We start from the raw sequence: 20,144 nt of genomic DNA on the forward strand, positions 1-20,144 counted from the left end.
TATAATTATTATTAATATATAATATTATATGAAAAATATATTTAAATTTTATAATCTATTCACAAATTGTGCCCCTGATTAAAAAATATTGTTACATCCACCACTGTCCACACAAATCTCGAATATTTATTATTTTTATTGACACTGTATAACGCTATATCATTTTAAATTACAGAACAAATCAAATCAGTCTCTAGAACTTGATTAATAAGCTTGGACAGAACATTGTTGATATTAAGCATAGATGAGGCGATAGGGAGCATCCATTTCTAATTCCTCTAGAACTTGCGAAGAAACCCTCTAAACTGTCGTTAAATGAAACAGAAAAATAAGCAATAGATAACACAATCTCACACCATGAATAAGCCGATCAGGCAAGTCCATAGTACACGAAACTGCCATAATAAAAGACCACTTAGCTGTGTCGAATGCTTTGGAGATATCAAACTTGATAGTATTCCTAGGCGACACTCCGGCTCTATGAGATTCATTTATCAACTCAGATTCTAGCAGTACATTCTCTAACGGTAAGCGTCCCTTTATGAAAGCACACTGCTTTTTTTCAATAGCTCCTGGTAGAACTGCTTTCAGTCATTTAGGTAGAATCTTAGGAATGACTTTATAAAGCATATTGCAATAAGTGGTATGTCTATAATCTTTCATAGACTGTGCATTTTCAAACTTAGGATCAGTTAGAGGATAGTTGCATTGATACTTTTGGGAGGAAACCAACAAGAAGAAAGACTGAATCTCAACAAGAAAATCTCTGCTAAGGCAGACAAAGTCGCCTTACGAAACTCTTTAGTGTACCCATTCGGAACTGAAACTTAATTTATCATTAGGAAAGGAATGTAAAGCTTCTCTTATCTCAGTCTCTGTAAAAGTTGACACAAGCTCAAGAGCAGTAATAGTGGGGCAGGGAAATGTCAATGTCTAGTGATTGATATGATCGAAGCTAAATCTACACACAAAAAAGTTTGTACTAGTTAAGGAATTCTGTGAAACGGAAATTTCCATCTGACACTCAGAAGGTGGTGACCCTTCCGAATAGTTCCCTCACAGAAGCAAAACATAAATGGAACAGATGAATACACAAAAGTAAACGACGAATATATATTTTATTTTGGTATACCAGTTGAATATATATATATATGGAAAATAAGAGATTTTGTTAATGAGGTTGAAGGTAATACTTGAATACAATAAGTTGCACAAACACAACATATATCATACACTAGTGAGATCCTTGCTATTTCTTGTACCGACTGATTTAAAATATATGGACAATTATCAATTTAAAAATTAAGGTAACAAAATGTATGTTTTATTTTATATTATATTCTGAGGCTTGTGAGCCATAGAAAAGACATGCGTTAATTTCATTCTGTCTATGTCTTTTTAAGAACTAATTTTTATTCCAGTTATAACAACCTTCAGTCCGAATAACAGACCCCCCGTTGAAAATGGTAGTCTTACAAGGTCCAGATGGTCTTATCTTCCAGAAATAATGAATCCAAAAACTCTCATTATCTCGGGGCTCTTCGTATATGTCAAACCAACGCTTTCCGTTTGGCAAATCAAAGGATTGAAAGGAACAGTAAAATAATGACCTTCCAAATAGATTACGCTGAAACTGAAATGACCACGATCTACCTGGTTGCAAACTCTGGTCACCAAGATCAATGTCCTTTGATTTACAATGAAAATGCAGTACACTATGAAGATCGTTGAAGATTTCTACCTTTACTTCGGCATGTGATAGACCTGTAGTTACAAAGATAATCAATATGAAAAATGATAGGCATCGTTTTGGAATATCCATTTTTGTGGTATAAGAGAGTGCTTGAGATATAACGTGATATTGTTTGTAGTTATTGAATGAGTTATATATACAGAAATACTAATGTATTGTAACGCAGAGTCAACGATCATTTATAATCAGTTCAGTAAGTGTTATACAAATATTAACTGTTCTTTTAATTAAGGTTTATGGTCAAACCTTTTAGTCTAGGAACGTTAATTAAGAAACATTAAAAAAGTAACATTTTAGATTGATTCATTATGAAATCATTCAGTTATAATTTCGGCAAACTGTGTCTTTCTAGCACTAGTCAAGTCCTATTTGATTTTCTATAAAAGACTCAGACCTGTGTCCATTAGGTAGTTCTTGGTGTTATGTATATAAGATGAACGTTAGAGCTAACTAATAATTTTTTTTTCAGGTTTCTTCTACTGTGCCTGAAGGTAAAGGTGTATCTTCATCTGCTGCTGTGGAGGTGGCGAGTATGTCCGCAATAGCTGCTGCGCAAGGTAATTTTCTTTTACATATCGTCAAAAATGAGAGTCATAATCACGAACGTTGGTGAAAAAAAATCAGTCAGTCATTTGAGATAGCTAAGTATATAGAAACAAGGAAATTTTTTGATTCTAGGCATTTTTAGTTTTGTCTACTTCAATGACTGTTGGATTAAATGTGCAGGACTGAGTATCAGCCCCCGAGATCTTGCTATACTCTGCCAAAAGGTTATAGTAAGGTCATTTCCTGAATTTGTGCAATGTTAATTTGTTTTTTCTTATTCTCTTCTGTTGCCTGCTAGGTGGAGAATCACATTGTTGGAGCTCCATGTGGTGTTATTGGATCAGATGACTTCGTCCTGTGGGGAAGCCAACAAACTTTTGGCCATGGTCTGCCAAGTAGGTCTTAGTAACTCCCAAGCTAGATGTAAAACATCATCATTTTCCTGAGATAACAAGATTCTATCCATTCCTTTTGTGAATTACTTGTGACCGAAGCTTGTGACCGAAGCTTCAGTAGATTACTTGTGCAATTTATGGCCTCACAGGTAACGAACACTCCATCCTTGTTCTCTCATTCAGCTTGAATAAAATTTAGAACCATTTCGTAATCCCCAAACTAGCGTATTATCAGTTAATGCACATATATAGCTCTGATTATGTTGTTGCAATTACGAAGCTCGTTATGCAGATAAGCTTCCATATTTCATGCTGGGGGTAAGACATTCACTGATGAATACTTGGATCACGACGATCCGGTCACAGTGATCGACTTCAAACTACCGACCTTGTCTACTTTGAATGTGAAAATAAATGAAGACCGAGAGTTATATTGATACTCTTTTTTGGCATTATCCTTTGTCACTACAAGAAAGAGGCTTCCATAGCGACAGTCAGATTTGTCGGGATGTCCTCGGAAGACCCCATTTCCGATATTGTTCCGACAAACCACAAGACGTCGGAGTTTGGGTCTCGGAAATACTGATATGTCGATATGTTATCGGAATTTACCGAGAAACACACATTCTCGGGAAACTTGTCGGTAAAGGTTGTCGGTAATACCGAGGCTTTTCCGAGAAATTTATAATTTTAATTAAAAAAAATAAATTGAAAATAATGAAAATGCAAATAAAGATAATAATATTAAAATTATCAAATATTCACTACATTAAAAAATAAATAAACAAATAAAAATTTAAAACAAAAATCTGAAGCTCCGGCGGTGGAAAGAGGCGGCGGTGGCACAAACTGGTTTTAGTGAAAGCGCAGAAACTGTTGGCCCAAATGGTGGTTTTGGTAACTTCTCCAAAAAGAATCTGAAAAAATAAAACAGATCTACATCAAGAACAAGAAAATGAGAAGATCGGAAAGAAGATGAACAAAAGAAAATATGGAGTGACAAGGAGGCAAATAAAACAAAAGAAAAAAAAAGAAATGGACTTATCTTTGCTTCTAAGAAGAACGTTTAGGACCCCCTGGGCTTTCTTGTGACTTTTCTTCTTGCTGCTCTTAGGATCTTGAAAACGGAGAATGAAATCCCAGAAGTTGAGAAAAGGATAGATCTAAACAAGGAGTTGTGCGTAATGAAATAACGAAAAAGAAATAAGATAGAAATTAAGAGAATATAACCAAATTATGACTGGTTTAAAGAAACTAAGAAAGAAGATTACAGCATGAAGAAGAGAAAGAGTAGAAAGTAGAATTAAAAGAAGTTGAAGAAAGAAAATGGATTGAAGAAGGGGAGAGGAGTATAAAACATTTGTTTTCGATAAAATTATAAAAATTATTTTAAAATTAGTAAAAGTTATTTTAAAATTAGTAGAAATGTTAAAAATATATTGATATTATGTATGTGACCACTGTAGAAAGGCCCCACACATTTACCGTGGGACTTCCGACGAATTCTTAAATAGTTTTCCGATTATTTACCGAGAACAATTTTATTTTGCCGGTATATAAACTTCCCGAGAAATTTATGACAACTCGTTCCAAGAAACTACCGACAAAACCTTTATGTCGGAAATTTCCGATGAGATTCTAACAAAATTTTGTAATTCTCGGAAAATTCTCAGTAATCTATCAGTTTTTTTCTGGCAAAAAAGTTTCTCGGTAAATTTTCTCGGAGGATACGTATATTTCTTGTAGTGTGTTTGTTGTTCAGTGTCACTACAGCTACAGCGCGTGCGGACTAGGATCAGACGGAACAAACAGGCTGGTCCAGTTAGTAAGGGATGCAGCATAACAAGTCTAAAATCGACGATGGAACTTTGTATGGAGCCATAATCACAGGTGGTGGCTCCGGTGGAACAGTCTGCGTCATTGGCCGTAACTCATTGCGCAGCAGCCAACAAATTCTCGAGGTATTACATTTCATTGATGTGGTGTGGTCAACATATATGTATTTTATTTTTTGTCCATTACATATTATTAATGATGTAATGGTGGTGATTTGGATGTTTTCAGATTCATCAGAGATACAAAGCAGCCACTTGGGTATTTGCCACTCATATTCAAAAGTTCGTCACCTGGAGCTGGCAGGTTTGGTTACCTCGGATCCGAATTCCGACGTCGTATCTCTCCCTCTGATTCACCCATTGAGACTGTCTACTTTTGTTATAAGACTTATTGTTTTTATTTATCCTTCGTACAATATATACTTGAGTTTCATCTCAAAATTAAAGTAGATTGTTCTTCTCCATTTTCAAGATGATGATGATGATGATGAAAAAGCTTGTGTAGACTACTACCACAACGTTATTTTAAAACAAAATTATATTAGGCAAAAGAAAAGTACTTACTGTCTTTATGTTAAATTAAAACGTGTTCACATTCAAACGTGTTAATTTCAATTTTTTTTGTGTGAAAACATTTTAAAAATAGTAAAACGAAAAAAAAAAGGAAGTAAAAATGGAAGTAGTAAGTAGTAGTAGTAAAAACAAGTTTGAGGAGAGGGGTGGGGCTTAGGTCAGACAATGGGTGAGGTTCGCGGATACAAGTAGGCATCATCATTCATGATAAATATTCATGATAAATCACTGCACAAGCACAGCGCCCGAGGATCTTTTTATATCATTCACTGCCTTTAATTGCTTTAGGGCATCATTATCGGGTGTCAAAAAAAAAAAAAAGGGCATCATTATCGGTAACAAAATCTAAAGTCCTTATATTTTTTTTTCTTTTTGGTTTTTGTTCGAATTTAAAAAAAAAAAAAAAAATTAAAAACGAACCAATCGCTGGCCGCCACGTTTCAGTGGGGCCCGCGAACAGTTAATAAACTCAACAAGGACGTCGCTTAGTTAACGACTTTCCTCTCCTTTTTTGCATTGGTCCTATCGCTATGTGGTCCCCCTCCCCTTGACAACCCCCTAAGAAACCTCCGATAATCTTGCTCTTACATACTGTACTGTTTTTTAATCTTTGCCTTTTTAAAATGATGCCAGTAGCGTTTTATCATATTATAGGCCATGAGATGCATAGATGTAAAAAAAAAAAATTGTTTAAGCTTCACATCTGACTAATTATATTAATCTACGCGTTCATCAATGAAGTGAGAAGGGAAAGAAATCGTGATTACGTTTGTGAGCAGAGATCCGAGCAATATGAAAGAGAAGGCACTTGTGCTGATAAACGAGCCGACATGCACGTGCTCACTTCCATTCTTACGCGTTTCTCATCGGATCCTACGAGCTTCTCTCAATCCAACCGTAGTTCCTTCTTCCACGTGTCTTTTCTGCATTCAACCTTGTTCATCATCATATCGGATGCAAACGCAAGAGGAGTTGAATTAAATATCAAATGCTACAGTCAGTAGTAAATACTAGCTGCTTGCTGCACGTAACTTTTTTTATTAATTTGTTATTTGTTTTTAGTCGTGAATAAAAAATTATTTAAAATTGGAACTAATGATACGTATTAATATGAAGCTTCTTTCTTAACCATAGAAATATATTTATAAAGTTTAACGTAGACAAATGTGGTTAAAAAATGTTTTACCAAAAAAAAAATGTTATTATTAAATGGTGAGAAATGAAAGGAAGTATTGGATACAGTCTAGTCTACACGTTCCTCTGCTTCACTCTTAGCTAACACTTGTGTGTGCCCTTTCTCTTTCTTTGTCTTCTTCCTCAAATTTGCTTCGTTCACTTTCAGATTCTCTCACCAGACACGAACTCCAGATTCATCCCGACAATGAAAACATTCCATCTCCTCCTTTTTCTTTCTCACTTTCTCTTCTTGATGACGACGCACGCCACGCTTACCTCAGCAAAATCTCAGATCGTTGACTGTACAATGTGCACTTCTTGTGACAATCCTTGTCAGCCAAACCCCTCTCCTCCGCCTCCGACTCCATCTCCTCCGCCTCCAGCCACCACCACCACACCCGCCTGTCCTCCGCCTCCTAGATCCAGTGGTAGTGGTGGTGGTGGTGGTGGTCCTTACTACTACTACCCACCTCCTTCTCAGTCTGGCTCTTACCTTCCACCACCATCTTCTTCCGGCAGCGGTGGCTACTATTATCCGCCGCCTAAAAGTGGAGGGAACTACAACCCTTATACGCCGCCGCCAAACCCAATCGTTCCGTACTTTCCGTTTTACTACCACAGCCCTCCGCAGCAATCTGTTGTGTCGGCCGGATCCGATGTGAAAGTCAAACTCTCTTACGGATTCTCTTTTGTCTTAATTTTTGCTCTTTACTTATAATAAGACAGATAATAGAGGTTGATTGTAACTTCAAGAAACCCTCAGATCTATGCATGAGAGATCTTTATGATTCTTCTGTTTTCTTTCTCCACTACGTTTTGCTTGTGCAAGTAGCAAATTTATCTGTACTTCTATCATTTTTAACAATTTTATGAATGTAGCCTTTTATTATCTTATAATTCTAGTAAAAGTTATATAAATGGGGTTTGTTTGTTTGCCTTTATTTTTGGTTTTAATTTCATTACAATTTGGACTATAGTTTCATTAAAAGGAAGCAATAAAAGTCTTGTTTTGATACCAAATATATATATATATATATTTTTTTTTTTTGAGACGTTGCCTAGTTGCTACCTCATCAGAACACTACTATAATTAATAACTACAGAAGTAGATATCTTCAACATTTCGACGTAAATCTTCTTGTTTCTTTTTTTTTAAGTATAGTTTATATAAGTTTCGTTCAAATTTTCATTTTTCTTACATATCCACCTCGGTGAAAAATGGAGGGAACTGTTATCCACCACAGAAGAAATGATTCTTGTACGGGTTAGGTATATATGCCCACCATCTAGACTACATCGAAGCATTAGACATCAATTTGATTAAACAAATAAGCTTTCCAAGGTCCATTTCGAAGTATTGTATCATTCATACGTATGACCTATAAACCCATGCAATGAATAAGACTAAATTTAAAGTAATAGATCTAATTCAATATACCAAGAATAAATAAATAAACCAAACTCAAATTCTTACACCTGAAATTACAAATGTAAATAAAACAATACCTTTTATGTATTTTTATGCATATAAATTACTAAATAACTACAAACATATTAATAAATAAACATAAAATATCAAGCAATTGTTACATTTTACTTCTTTAAGCAAAAAAAACAATAATATTTCTAAAATTGATATTAAGCAAAGTCGTCCTTTGTTAATTGTTAGTTCCTCGGCTCAACAAAGAAAGTTATTTCGAAGAAAAAAATCGCGTGAAAATGGAAGAGGCGCTTGATTTGGATTGATACCAATAAAAGCCCACAAATCGTAAGCTGTTTCATAGCTGACCCATTTTTTATTTCACACACTATTTAAGTGCGTAGAGATGGTGTCATATCGAGTAAGCCCATCCCTCCTTTAAGGCTTGTGAAGCATGAGCTTCAGGCCACATATTATATACGCAAATTTGTAGAATAGTACAAAAGTTGTATGTAGTGTTACTGGTTAACCAGAGCAAGTTTCGTCTCTATGATTCCTTTTTTTGCTCAATTTCAGCTTATATTATCCAAGAGAGTACATGATTTTCAACCACACTTACATACAAAGTGAACTAGTATCACTCATGAACACATAGATGGATCTTACTACCCCGATTTTCTACTTTGATGTAATTCTACCCAGTAAGACAAACCTTTCCTATGACTCAGAAAATGCTGACTCTTAAACCACCTAAATTTGACCACAGAAATTGAATAACACTAACAACCGAAATTAACTAGTTCAGATCAGAAGTAAACATTAGAAAAAAACAAGCATTAGACGCCAAATGATGATAGTTCAGCTTTCGGACTAATGCTTCTTCACCGAGCGATGCAATCCCAACTTAACCCAGCATCATCGAGCTCCCATGCCTCACTTCTTAGCTGAAGCGACTGAACTCATCCATACAGAAAGAAAGAGAGCCTTGACAACCAGCAACGCAACCGGTTCACCAGTCATGGCATCCAATAGTGTGAGTCTGTACCTCCGACGAGACAGAGGAGCCACCGCCAGCACTGGGAAGTAAGACACCACCACATACTAACTGTGCTCCTCTCACTGGTTGACAACTCCAGCGATTGAAGCCTTCGCGGCGTGCTTTCCCCGAGAACCGAGGAAATTTTGTAAATGTATTTTAATTAGTGGCCACATTATTTTAAAAGGTTTTTAAGCCTCTTAAATATTTGGGACGACGGAAGATAAAAGGGAACAGCTGAAATTAATTTTATGAAATTCTTAAAACATCTACATTTAGGATAGCCTAAAACACTTATAAAAAAATTCTAAGAATCAAAATGTCTAAAACAAAATTTACTAAAGTTTAAAAATAATATTTATATCTCTTCGATCAACTAACTTAAGTTAAGGTTTAGATTGAAAAAGCGAGTTTAGAGTTTGGCAATTAAGATTTATAATTTAAGATTTAGAAAATAAAATCAGAATAAAAATATAAAAATTCAAAAAATCAGAAATAAAAATTTCCGAATATATTTTTCTGAAAATAAAAAATGATTTTATATGTACATATATATAAAGGTAGGGTATATAAATGTTTTTAACATTTTATTTATTTTTCATTATGTATTCTTTTAGTCCTAAAAATATTTTTAACATTAAATAATTTACGTTAGTAATCACTTTTTGCTTTAGTCATCATCTACTAGTCAGTCAAAAATTACTCCTATCTCTATTCTTTAAAGATTAATTTTATAATGTTTCACACAAATTTAAAATATACACATTAAGAAAATACTTAAATTAATATTATAAATGCATTATTTTTTACGATCATCAATTTTAATAACTTTTAGCGGATAATAATTCAATAAACTCAATTAATTTTCTTAAGGTTTACAATTTCTGTATAGGAAACATAAAAAGTCTATTTTGTGAGATATTGTTTTCTAAAAATCTATTTTGGTGGAATGGAAAAAGTATTAATTAGCATAGTAAAATAATATTTACCATATAAAAGTTGAGCATTGAAGACAGTGAGAATGTTCATATAGGATTTAAAATAACTTACATTAATAGAATTTTATAAAAAATAAGGTAAACTAACAAAAAAATTAAAATTTAACTTCATATGGATACTACTTTTTTTTAAAAAAAACCAGCATAAAGAATAAAAGTTGAGAGTGTTTTCAAGATGTCAAAACTTTCAAAATTTATTCTTTAAAAATAAAATAGAATTTCGTAAAAATAGGTATAACTAAAAAAATTAAAAACTAACTTTAGTTATTTTTTTAAAAACATTAACTAATATTTTTAAGAAATAACTTTAGATAATATTTTGAAAAGTAACTAATATTTTTTAAGAAATAATAAGAAAACATTTTATAAAAATCAAAGCTATAACAATACAAGTGACATATAATTTTAAAATTCCATATAAAATAAATTAAACTAACAAGAAATATACAATAGTTCTCGTGGGAAAATATCGGTTTAAAAACATTTACAGTTTGGTTTAGACAGTATACCAATTTAAATTATGTTCTATGGCCTTTCCGATTTCGAACTTTATATATATGTGGCTATACAAGTACGAAACTGTAATATTAGGGAGAGAAAGATTAAAATTTTATATTCAAGGATAGATATAACGAGGATATAGTTTGGGAGACATCTGATGCTATACAATAGCTCTCGTGGGAAAATAGTTCGTCGACCTAAAATGAATCATTTTTAAAAATGAATTAATTTGATGTATACTGTTTTATAAAATCAGCATAAAATTAAAAATAACGTTTGTAATAAAATAATAAAATTTTAAAAATTAAAAGTTGAAACTATATAATATTGAAAATCTATACCAAATCAAAATTTTAATTTAATATTTTAAAATATTAATATTTCCAAAAATATTTCCTTGGAAATAAAATAAAATTTAGTACTATGTATTATAAAGAATTAACTCGATACATATAATATTTTTTGGGAAAATTTACATTAGAGAGATTAATTAAAATGTCATAAAGTAAGTTAAAACTGAAAATGTATATGTATCAAAAAAAAAACCGAGTGATTTCTAAATATATGTTAATTTTCTTTAAATTTTTAGATCAAATATGCTAAGAAAACGTAGATCTACAACAAAAATGGTAAGAAAAAAAAAGAAAAGGATTTTTTAATTAAAATAAAGGAAAAATAAATCTCATAGTTAGCATTTGATGAAAGGTTGATTCAAATTAGTGTTCCAAGAGTAGAAATAATACATAAATTACGTGTATTATATCAGTTTAAGAAACAAATTTTCCATATTACTAAAGTATATAAGAGCATATATTGTTTCACTATATATAGAGAACCAATATTCTAAGAAAAATACATACCACAAAGATGGATTCTCTAAAACATCATAAAGTTCTCTTCATCATGGTGATTATGTTCATGAGTGCAACCATGTCCCGGGCCAAAAAGACGACAGTGGTGATTCATAATGATCTTGGAAGTGGATTATCGTTAGGCTATCACTGTAAATCCGGTGACAACGATCTTGGATATGGGCGTTTGGGAGTAGGTGGATCATGGTTCTTTCGCTTTAAACCTGATATATTTGGTCGTACTTTATTCTTTTGCAGATTTAGTTTGGGAAACGAATCACATTATTTCGATATATATAAGCAAAAAAGAGATAGAGAATTTGAGAAGTTTGGATGCACTTACTGTGAGTGGAAGATTCGTAAGAATGGTCCTTGCAAGCTTAACAAGATCACTAACAAGTTTGATGTCTGTCTTCCTTGGAAATCTTAGACTTTTTCCAACAGTTTTAATATCTATAAGTATTATACTCTTATTAACTTTGTGTTCCGAATAATAATATGGCAGAGGTTTTTTTTTGTCAACTATCGAAATACGTGTTGTTTAAGAGTTCGTGTACGTCAGCTTTTTTTTTCTTGGCATCAAAAGCTCGACCTCAGTGTTGACATGAAAAAAGCAAAAACCACGAGACATGGCACCTTTAGCAAGGCGGTCAGCTCGGAGATTCTTAGTACGTGTCACAAACGATATAGAGCAAGAAATAAACTTAGAACAAAGATCAATAAACTCATCAAATCCAGCCCATAAGACTTAGCCATTCTTCTGATTCAAACGCCATTGAGACGTGATCGAGAAGTAGTGAGGATTTCATGGCCCGTAGCAGAGTGTTAAACTCGGCGTGTAGGGGAAAAACACTTGGTTACAAGCAAATGAACCAAATATAGTGATCCCATCCTTCATCTCCATCATGAAGCCACCACCATACCGAGCATCATCAACTTTCCAGGATGCGTCAACCCTGCAGAACGGTTTCGGTGATGGTGAATCTTGTAGTTCAGGTAGGAGGGTTCTGTCGTCTACCTCCCGCCTCTCTGAAACTACATGCGTCAGGTTCCAGATGGCAGCCTCCAAAGTCGCAGACTGAAGAACTTCCAGTGGGGATGTGTCATTTCCCTCAAAAACCTTGATGTTACGCGCTTTCCACAGGAACCATAGGATCCATAGAATTCGAGCTAAACTCTCGTCAATCCCTTCCTGTTTACTGTCTCGTCGTCCTTCTCGCATCTTTAGCAAGTACGATCAGAATGACAAATGACAATGTCGGTCAGTCAGTGAACTGCAAACAGGGACACAATTATATAAGGCTTTCCACATGAAATGCTTTATTTTAAGCGCTTCTTTGGTAGACCACACTTGATTAATTAGGCTTGTGACGCTAGGCTCTAGACAGTACTTGGTGTTCTGCTCATTTTCTAAGCGACACATCTCATCATATCTTGTTTTCACTGAGTTTGTGTACGTCAGTTATAATCAGATCTTAAAATTACGTTTATTGACCACCACATTTGTTTAAGAATAGAACTGAAATATTTCAGATTACTTGAAAAAGGAAAGTATAAATTTTTAAGTAACTGAAAATATCATAAATATAGCAAAGAAAACCGAATATGTCCAAAGGTAACCATAAATATCTAAAACAAATGGTTTCAATTTTCGAGAACCAAAAACACTGAAAACTGAAAGAATCTAACCGAATGGAATCAAAGCTTTGCAGGCTCTTGGCGGACAAAAAAATCTCATATGCTTTCTCTCCTTCGATTTTAATTGTCATTTATTTAATTCCAAAAGCAGTGTAAAAGACCACTAAACCATTCGGTTCCAAGAATTTATCTTAGTAAATAAATCTTACGCTGCCGATATCCTCTCATTTCTATTGTTTCATCACCGAAAGAATGATTTGACAACAAGAGACGAGTCACAGAGAACCGATAAAAAAGAAGTTAAAACCGAATCCAGAATGTATAACTTAGTAAAACTTGTTGAAACTACAAAACCTTAGAGAACTTATTGAAACTTCAACTGATTTAGACTGTATAGAATTTGGTTTGTATATGATGAGGACTTGATAGATGGTATATTGATTATTGATTTAAGAATCCAAATTCGGTTACAAGTATATGATCATTGTTTAAATAAAAAACATACAAAAACAACCAAATAAAAAGGAAAAAAAAAAGAAAATGGTATAACTTAAACATAATGCAATGGAACTCAGTTTCATCACCATCGGATGAAATGTCACAATTACTCTTCTCACAAAGAATGGCTTCCTATGCAGTATCATCCATTCATCCTACGAGTTATCAATGATCTATATATGTGACAAGAATTGAGGATTAAAACTTTGACAAGGAATGAGAAATGTAAAGAAAATATAAGCAAAAGCATTTATCTTAAATGAGGAGAGACTGGATGTGGGGATCGTCTAAAGATGGGTTCTGATTACTTCTTTCCAGACGCGCACCGTAAGAGTTGTCAATGCGACAAAACCCAATTTGTCACCGTAACTTGGGGTAAAGTGCCTATTTCAATATGTTTTTTTATAAACTCTGCAGTAGTGCGTAATTTCGTACCAAACTACATAAAAACTCATAAATATTATATGAACTTTAAGCATTTTGTATTTATCTTTCTGAACTTTATAGTAGTGCATATTTTATACTAAACTAAGCAAAAATTCAAAAATACTACATAAACTCTCAAAATTGTGCTTATATATATTGACCATCAAATATATTATTTAATCATTAATTATCAAATAACATTGCTTATGACAAAAAATTTAAAATTAAAATTTAAAATATTACATTAACTCTCAAAATCGTATTTATATATATAGACCGTCATTAGTCATCCGTTAATTTGCGAAATGATATCATTTTGAATAGCTTTTGTAAAATTAATAATTATTTTTTGGAAGGTTCAAACTGCTAGACTAAAGTATTTTTTGGTATAAATTTGTTAAAATTAAATTAAATTTAAGTCTTATTGTTAATCAATAAATGATATCAACTTTTTAATCGTTTAGTTTTATCAAATAAATATATAACTATTTATTTTAAAATTAACTTTAAAATCATTATTTTAAAATTTACTAATTATTATTGATTTAAATATTTACTTTGTAGTATTACTAAAAAATTGAAATATATTATAAAAATGAAGACTTTTGTGTTGGTTTTGCCTTTAGATCAAAGCCAAACGAAGTTATTTTGATAAATTATGTAACATTTAAAAATTAAAAATGCTATATAATTATCAGAATCGTGTTTATATACATATATTAACCGTTAGAAGTACAAAAATAGTATTTTAAAATTTTAAAATACTATTCCTCTGTAACATTTATTTGATTAACAATAAAACTTAAATATCAGTTAATGTTGACAAATTTATAAAAAAAATACTTCTAGTCTAGCAGTTGATATGCTCTTACTTGTCCGTTAGTAAGAAAGTTCAAACTTTCCAAAAAATAATTATTAATTTTACAAAATTATCCAAAATAATGTCATTTAGTGAATTAATGAATGACTAATATCTTTGACGGTTTATATATATATATATAAATACTATTTGAAATTTTATGTAATATATTTTTAAATAACATATTAGAATCAAAATAGTATTTTTGAAATTTTGCTTAGTTAAGTATAAAATATGCACTATTATAATGTTCGGGAAGAAAACACATCTATATTATTAAAGTTGTAGTACAAAATGGAGATGTTTGGATACAAGGATAGGAGTATTAAAAAGAATTAAAGTGTTTTGGAAACATGGAAACATGGATTGTACTCTTTAAAAAAAAAAAATTATTGGAAACAAAAATAATAGTGTTAAGCAAAAAAAGTAATGGGCTTAAGTTATTAAGTCCATTATAAAAAATGTTGTCAATATATATAAGAAAAATAATACAAAACCCGATTTGAAATACCAACTCAAATTATAGTTTTTATATTTCATATTAAATTTTAAAATATAATATATGAAATTATCTATATAATGGTACATATAAAATATTATTAATTATATGATTACTTATATGATGGTACATATAAAATATAATTAATTATATGATGAAAATATACGATATATAATAATGACTAAGGATTGGTTTTCGGGTACCCATACGGGTTTGGTTCTGATCAGTTTTCGAAGTCAAAGATTTCAGCCCTATTAGGATGTTTCTAAATTTTGTTTAAGTTTGATTCGGATCTTTGCAGGTTTGGTTCGGGTTTGGATAACCCATTTAAATTATTTTTAAAAGTTTTAAATCACTATATATTTTAAATTTCTCAAAATCTTTAAATAAAATAAGATAATACCTATAAATTTAAATAACATATGTGAGAATACCTAAGCTTAACATAACATTGGGTTGATTTAAAATTATGAATACAAAATCAATAATTATTTTAAGTATTTTTGGTGATTTGAATATACTTTAACTATTTCAGATATTTATTTTGACTATCTATATATATATATATATATTTAAATATTTAAACCAATTTAAAAGTATAATTTTGATGTTTTATATACGTTAAATCTAAAAATAATTAATATATATATATATATATATATAAGTATATAAATCTATTTAGATAAATTCAGGTACCCGAATCTTTCGGATTAGATTCGGTTCTTTAAATAACAAAATTTTGAATAGTTTGAATATTTAATCAATTTATGTTCGGGTTTGGTTCTATATTTTCGAATCGGTATCGGTTATGTTCCTTGCCAAATTCTAATAATTACATAAAAAACAAATATCATCATATTTTTTCAAAATATGCATATGTGCACCTAGATCAAAATCTATAATCATTTATTTTAACAACAAGCTAAATAAATATGTTGATTGGAGAGAGAATAAAACAAAGCTAGAGAAATACATAGTTTACGAGAAGCACTCTATGTGTCGGATTTATTATAAAAAATATTTTACTAAGATAAATATATTCTATAATTACAAAAAATAATATATTTTATAAAAGTGAAAAATAATACCCGCGCTTCGAAGCGCAGGTCAAAATCTAGTACCGCTTAAAGTTCATGTAATGCATACCTCTAAAAGTTCATGTAGTATTTTGTATTTTGAGTTTTTACGTAAATTCAGTATAGAATAAGCAATACTGCAAAGTTCAGAAATGAATATGCACAAACGGGTAAATTACAAGTTGAAACAGACACTTTACCCCCGTAATTTGCGACCAAATAAAGTTTAACCAAATTTTTAAAAATGTTTTTGACCTCGCAGTCTTGTGTTGTACACAAATGTCACAAAGATCCTACAGGCTTCTGATCAAACACATACTATATAAACCCTTCCCCCGAATGTCCCATTTTGGTTCATAAAAACATTCCCTCTGATGACTCCTACACAATGCCTCACCCGACCACACCCCACCTGACACAGAAGACAAGACTCAAACTCAGACCAATTTAACCATTGCCCCCCCCACAGACTCTTAAACATCCTTTTTGACTCTTCAACTCAATCAGCTCCTGTTGAAACAAAACCAGACTCCAAGAATTACACAAAAGACATATTTACTCTTTTAACTTCCCAGTCCAAGACACTCGGACAGGATTAACTAGTCCTAAAGTATACCTTCACTAGAAGTTGAATCCACCTGGCGGTGCGGCTGCGTCATTACCGCCAAACTGGAATCCCTGAGCAGAGATATCACCCTGTGGTAAAGTCTCGTCTTCCTCTTCCAACCAGTATGTTTCAAGAATCTTTACTGCCTTCTCATAGATTTCGCTGTTGTCGTGACTCTGCAGATTCTCAATCTTTTCTAATCCCTCGGCATCATCGATCAACTGCGCATAAAAGTTAACATCCCCGGTATTTCCTGTCAACTTCTCAGCTTCTCCGACTTTCAGAATGTTCTCCAATCCTTCTAGACACACAGTGATAATCCTTGGATCTGGGCATATCAAAAGATCACAAAGTGGCTTCACGACTCCCTGATCCACCATGTACCTAAAGCACACAACAGAGGGGAACTCCTCAAGTAAATCGTTTGGAAAGAGAGCTAATATTTCAAACAAGGATAATCTCGAATAATCACCGTACTTGATTTGGTCGGGAGAACCGCCCGAAGTCGCATTTGATACTGCCCATGCAGCTTCTTTCTTTATATCAAACTCTGCATTTTGAAGCAGATTGACGAGAGGGTAAATCAATCCCGCTTCACATACAGCCTGCATTACAGAACAAATATTAGAGAGCATAACCACAAATATATATTTTTTCATCGAAGCCATCCGAAACTGATAAGCTGAACAACATCGATCTTGGGCGAAAGTTCACCTGAATCTGGTCCCTGTTTCCAGCAGTGATGTTCGATATTGTCCAGCAAGCTTCCTTTTTTATGCTCTTCTTATGGTTATGAGTCAGAAGGCTCAACAGGCTAAGGAGTGCACCATGACTAATTACACACTGCAGGGAAAAAAATTCATCAGCTCAGAACCGAAAAAAGAACAATTACGCAATAAATGGTCAAATTCTTGAGACCTTCAGAGAATTATAGGCCTAAATGATGAACACATACATCTAGACGAGGATTGCCTAAAAGAGGCAGGATACCAGACATTATGTGCTATGTCATGGGACTAGGGTAGACAAAATTTAGAAAGAAATGAATGATAGACCTCATTTTCCAGAGGTACACACCATATACCTAATATTCTCAAGTGAATTAATCTGATGAGTAGAAGGTAACTTTTGAGAACCAATAGTAATTTATCAAATTAGTTCACATTCAGCTGATAAGCCAGTGATGTTTCATTCTTCACATAAATGTCGTAGGACGAGTGGAACATGAATACTGAATAGAAATGACTGAAAGAATAAGTATACCTGTGTCTGTGCATCATTTCCAGTAACGATGTTACCGATAGTTCGAAGAGCAGGAATAAGCACAGACGGTGATGGATGGCTGCACGAAGCCAAAAAATTCAGTGATATTAAACATCACATAATCATGTACAAAAACAAGGTGGATTTTACAGGATTGAAAAGACTCACTCGAGAAGCTCGACAAGTCGGGGAACAACACCAGCCTGAATGACAGATTGGATTTTGTCATTGGTACCGTCAGAGAGATAAGAGAGGGCCCAACAGGCATCCGTTAACACTTCCTCATCAGTCGAATGGATCAGGCGCTCAAGGGCTGGAAGTGCTGGACTAACCTGCTCTTACGACAAGATCACAGAAGTTAAAAAAATTATCCTTGATCAAATAAGGAAGAAAAGAATAAAGACAAAAAAACTAGAGACGAACCTGGTCAAACGGAGGCTGTGGCTTGCCCCTGCAGAAATTAGAGAGAGTCCAAGTAGCATTTCTGAGCATGGAGAGTTTAGCATGCTCATTCAACTGAGAGAGCAATGGTAACAAAGCTCCATGACCAAGGACAAGATCTCTGCACCGTGGAGAGTCACCAGCAACATTCCCTAATGCCCAAATAGCCTGAGACATGAACAGGTTAATAAAATATACTCTAAGAACATAATAAAATAACAAACAGAAAAACCATGGAGACATATTTTACCTGCTCACGGACATCATCACTGGGAGAAGCCAACAGTTGCACAAAAATAGGAACAGCACCATGTTCAATGACAACCTTCGTATGCTCTGAAGTCCCAGAAGCAATGTTCGTCAACGCCCAAGCAGCCTCAAACTGAAAGCCACACAAAAAGCATTAAGCATCATCAGATAACAACTGTAGCAAAATGTGAGGGAGAGAGATAACAACAAACCTGAAGCTGTGGATAATCCTCCCTCATGAGAAACTCCACAAACCTTGGAACAACACCAGCACCAATCACCTCTTCGATAGGAGGACTACGCTCTACCAAAATCAAAACCAAACAAAGACACCGATTCAATTTCAAGAAATCGAATCCAATAACTCATAAAGAATATATCAAAAAATCACCAATGGAAAGCAGTTTCCTGAACTGAGTAGTCGCTTCAAGCTGCAAGTTCCTATCCTCTGACCGCACTCCCTCAACCAAAGACGGCAAGCTCTCCAACTTAAAATCAACAACCGATCTAATCAGTTCTAAAACCCTAGAAATCGAAATCGGTTCTCAGATCCGTATATACCTTCTTCTCGACGGATGATGATGCAGCAGCGAAGGCAGGAGCGAATTGAGGTAGCTGCTGTGTGGATGGTTGAAAACCTTCGCGACGCTTCTTGAGCAAGCTCTCTTCACGCTTGGTTTTGCGGATCTCCACCATGTTGTCTTCTCTCCTCCTTCGTCCTTCATCGGCGTCCACCGCCACTTTGTAGCGGTTACGGCGAACCTCGGTCCTAGCGTTGGGTCTCAGAGACATGATTGCTTGTTGCTACTCTTCTTCTTCTTCTTCGTCTTGCTCTGTGCCGGTGAATGAAAGAGAGTGTGAATAGAATCGGGTGTTATATAGAGAGAGAATAAACCCTAGACCAAGTAGAGGGGAACGAGAAAAGAGGAAATTAAAAGTTACAGAGATTGAAATCTGTTTTGGTTTACAGAGACATTTGAAAAAAAAAAGAGAAATTATTAGATTTCGACTCACACACCAAGTTGACTTGTCCGGGGAAAGTTGTTTAAAAATACCGGGGAAAATTCTTTAAAAATACGTGAACTAATTTTTATTTGTTAATAAAATATACGAACTATTTTGAATCCGTGTTTAATATCAAACTAATTTCTATTGCTTATTAAATACACAAATTTTTAAAATACGTAGATTTTACACATTGTTTTAGACGGTGTTAACTATATTTAGCGGAGATGAAGACGATGTTAGTGTTTAATTAAATACGTGTTCAAATTTATGAAAAAAAAATCTTTAAAAATAAACGAACTAATTTCCATTTGTTAATAAAATACATTAACTATTTTTTTATTTCCGTTTAATACACAAACTAATTTTTGTTTTTCATTTAATACACAAACTTTTAAAATTTGTAGATTTTACACATCGATTTAGACGACGTCAACTACGTTTAACAAAATATTACGTTAGTTTTACCTAAACATCTGGTTAAACTGTGAAAAGCACG

General features: G+C 33.2%; 4 protein-coding genes and 1 long non-coding RNA gene across 5 annotated transcripts; 3 read left to right on the forward strand and 2 right to left on the reverse strand.

Moving 5' to 3' along the window:
- The first annotated feature begins 2,222 nt into the window (after nucleotides 1-2,222).
- LOC108820062 (uncharacterized) lies at nucleotides 2,223-2,814 on the forward strand. Its single transcript, XR_008937779.1, has 3 exons — nucleotides 2,223-2,310; nucleotides 2,480-2,523; nucleotides 2,598-2,814. It is a non-coding gene; the product is annotated as an uncharacterized LOC108820062 (long non-coding RNA).
- A 3,472-nt stretch (nucleotides 2,815-6,286) lies between these two features.
- Nucleotides 6,287-7,219, forward strand: LOC130498557 (leucine-rich repeat extensin-like protein 1). Its single transcript, XM_056992010.1, has one exon. The coding sequence runs from the start codon at nucleotides 6,484-6,486 to the stop codon at nucleotides 6,994-6,996; it is 513 nt and encodes a 170-aa protein (XP_056847990.1). The 5' UTR covers nucleotides 6,287-6,483; the 3' UTR covers nucleotides 6,997-7,219.
- A 3,881-nt stretch (nucleotides 7,220-11,100) lies between these two features.
- On the forward strand, nucleotides 11,101-11,514 carry LOC108836697 (S-protein homolog 2-like). The gene has a single exon (XM_018609818.1). The coding sequence runs from the start codon at nucleotides 11,101-11,103 to the stop codon at nucleotides 11,512-11,514; it is 414 nt and encodes a 137-aa protein (XP_018465320.1).
- A 375-nt stretch (nucleotides 11,515-11,889) lies between these two features.
- On the reverse strand, nucleotides 11,890-12,306 carry LOC108836698 (uncharacterized). Its single transcript, XM_018609819.1, has one exon. It carries the CDS (start codon nucleotides 12,304-12,306, stop codon nucleotides 11,890-11,892), a length of 417 nt encoding a protein of 138 aa, XP_018465321.1.
- A 3,909-nt stretch (nucleotides 12,307-16,215) lies between these two features.
- On the reverse strand, nucleotides 16,216-19,585 carry LOC108836631 (importin subunit alpha-2-like). The gene is made up of 11 exons (XM_056993208.1): nucleotides 19,202-19,585; nucleotides 19,032-19,128; nucleotides 18,853-18,944; nucleotides 18,642-18,773; nucleotides 18,374-18,559; nucleotides 18,119-18,282; nucleotides 17,951-18,029; nucleotides 17,402-17,530; nucleotides 17,165-17,292; nucleotides 16,697-17,071; nucleotides 16,216-16,590 (listed from the first exon to the last, which is right to left on the reverse strand). The coding sequence occupies exons 1-10, from the start codon at nucleotides 19,430-19,432 to the stop codon at nucleotides 16,702-16,704; spliced, it is 1,608 nt and encodes a 535-aa protein (XP_056849188.1). The 5' UTR covers nucleotides 19,433-19,585; the 3' UTR covers nucleotides 16,216-16,590; nucleotides 16,697-16,701.
- Between the last annotated feature and the right edge of the window lie 559 nt (nucleotides 19,586-20,144).

This window comes from Raphanus sativus, chromosome 8, assembly GCF_000801105.2.
Source record: "Raphanus sativus cultivar WK10039 chromosome 8, ASM80110v3, whole genome shotgun sequence".
Classification (NCBI taxonomy): domain Eukaryota; kingdom Viridiplantae; phylum Streptophyta; class Magnoliopsida; order Brassicales; family Brassicaceae; genus Raphanus; species Raphanus sativus.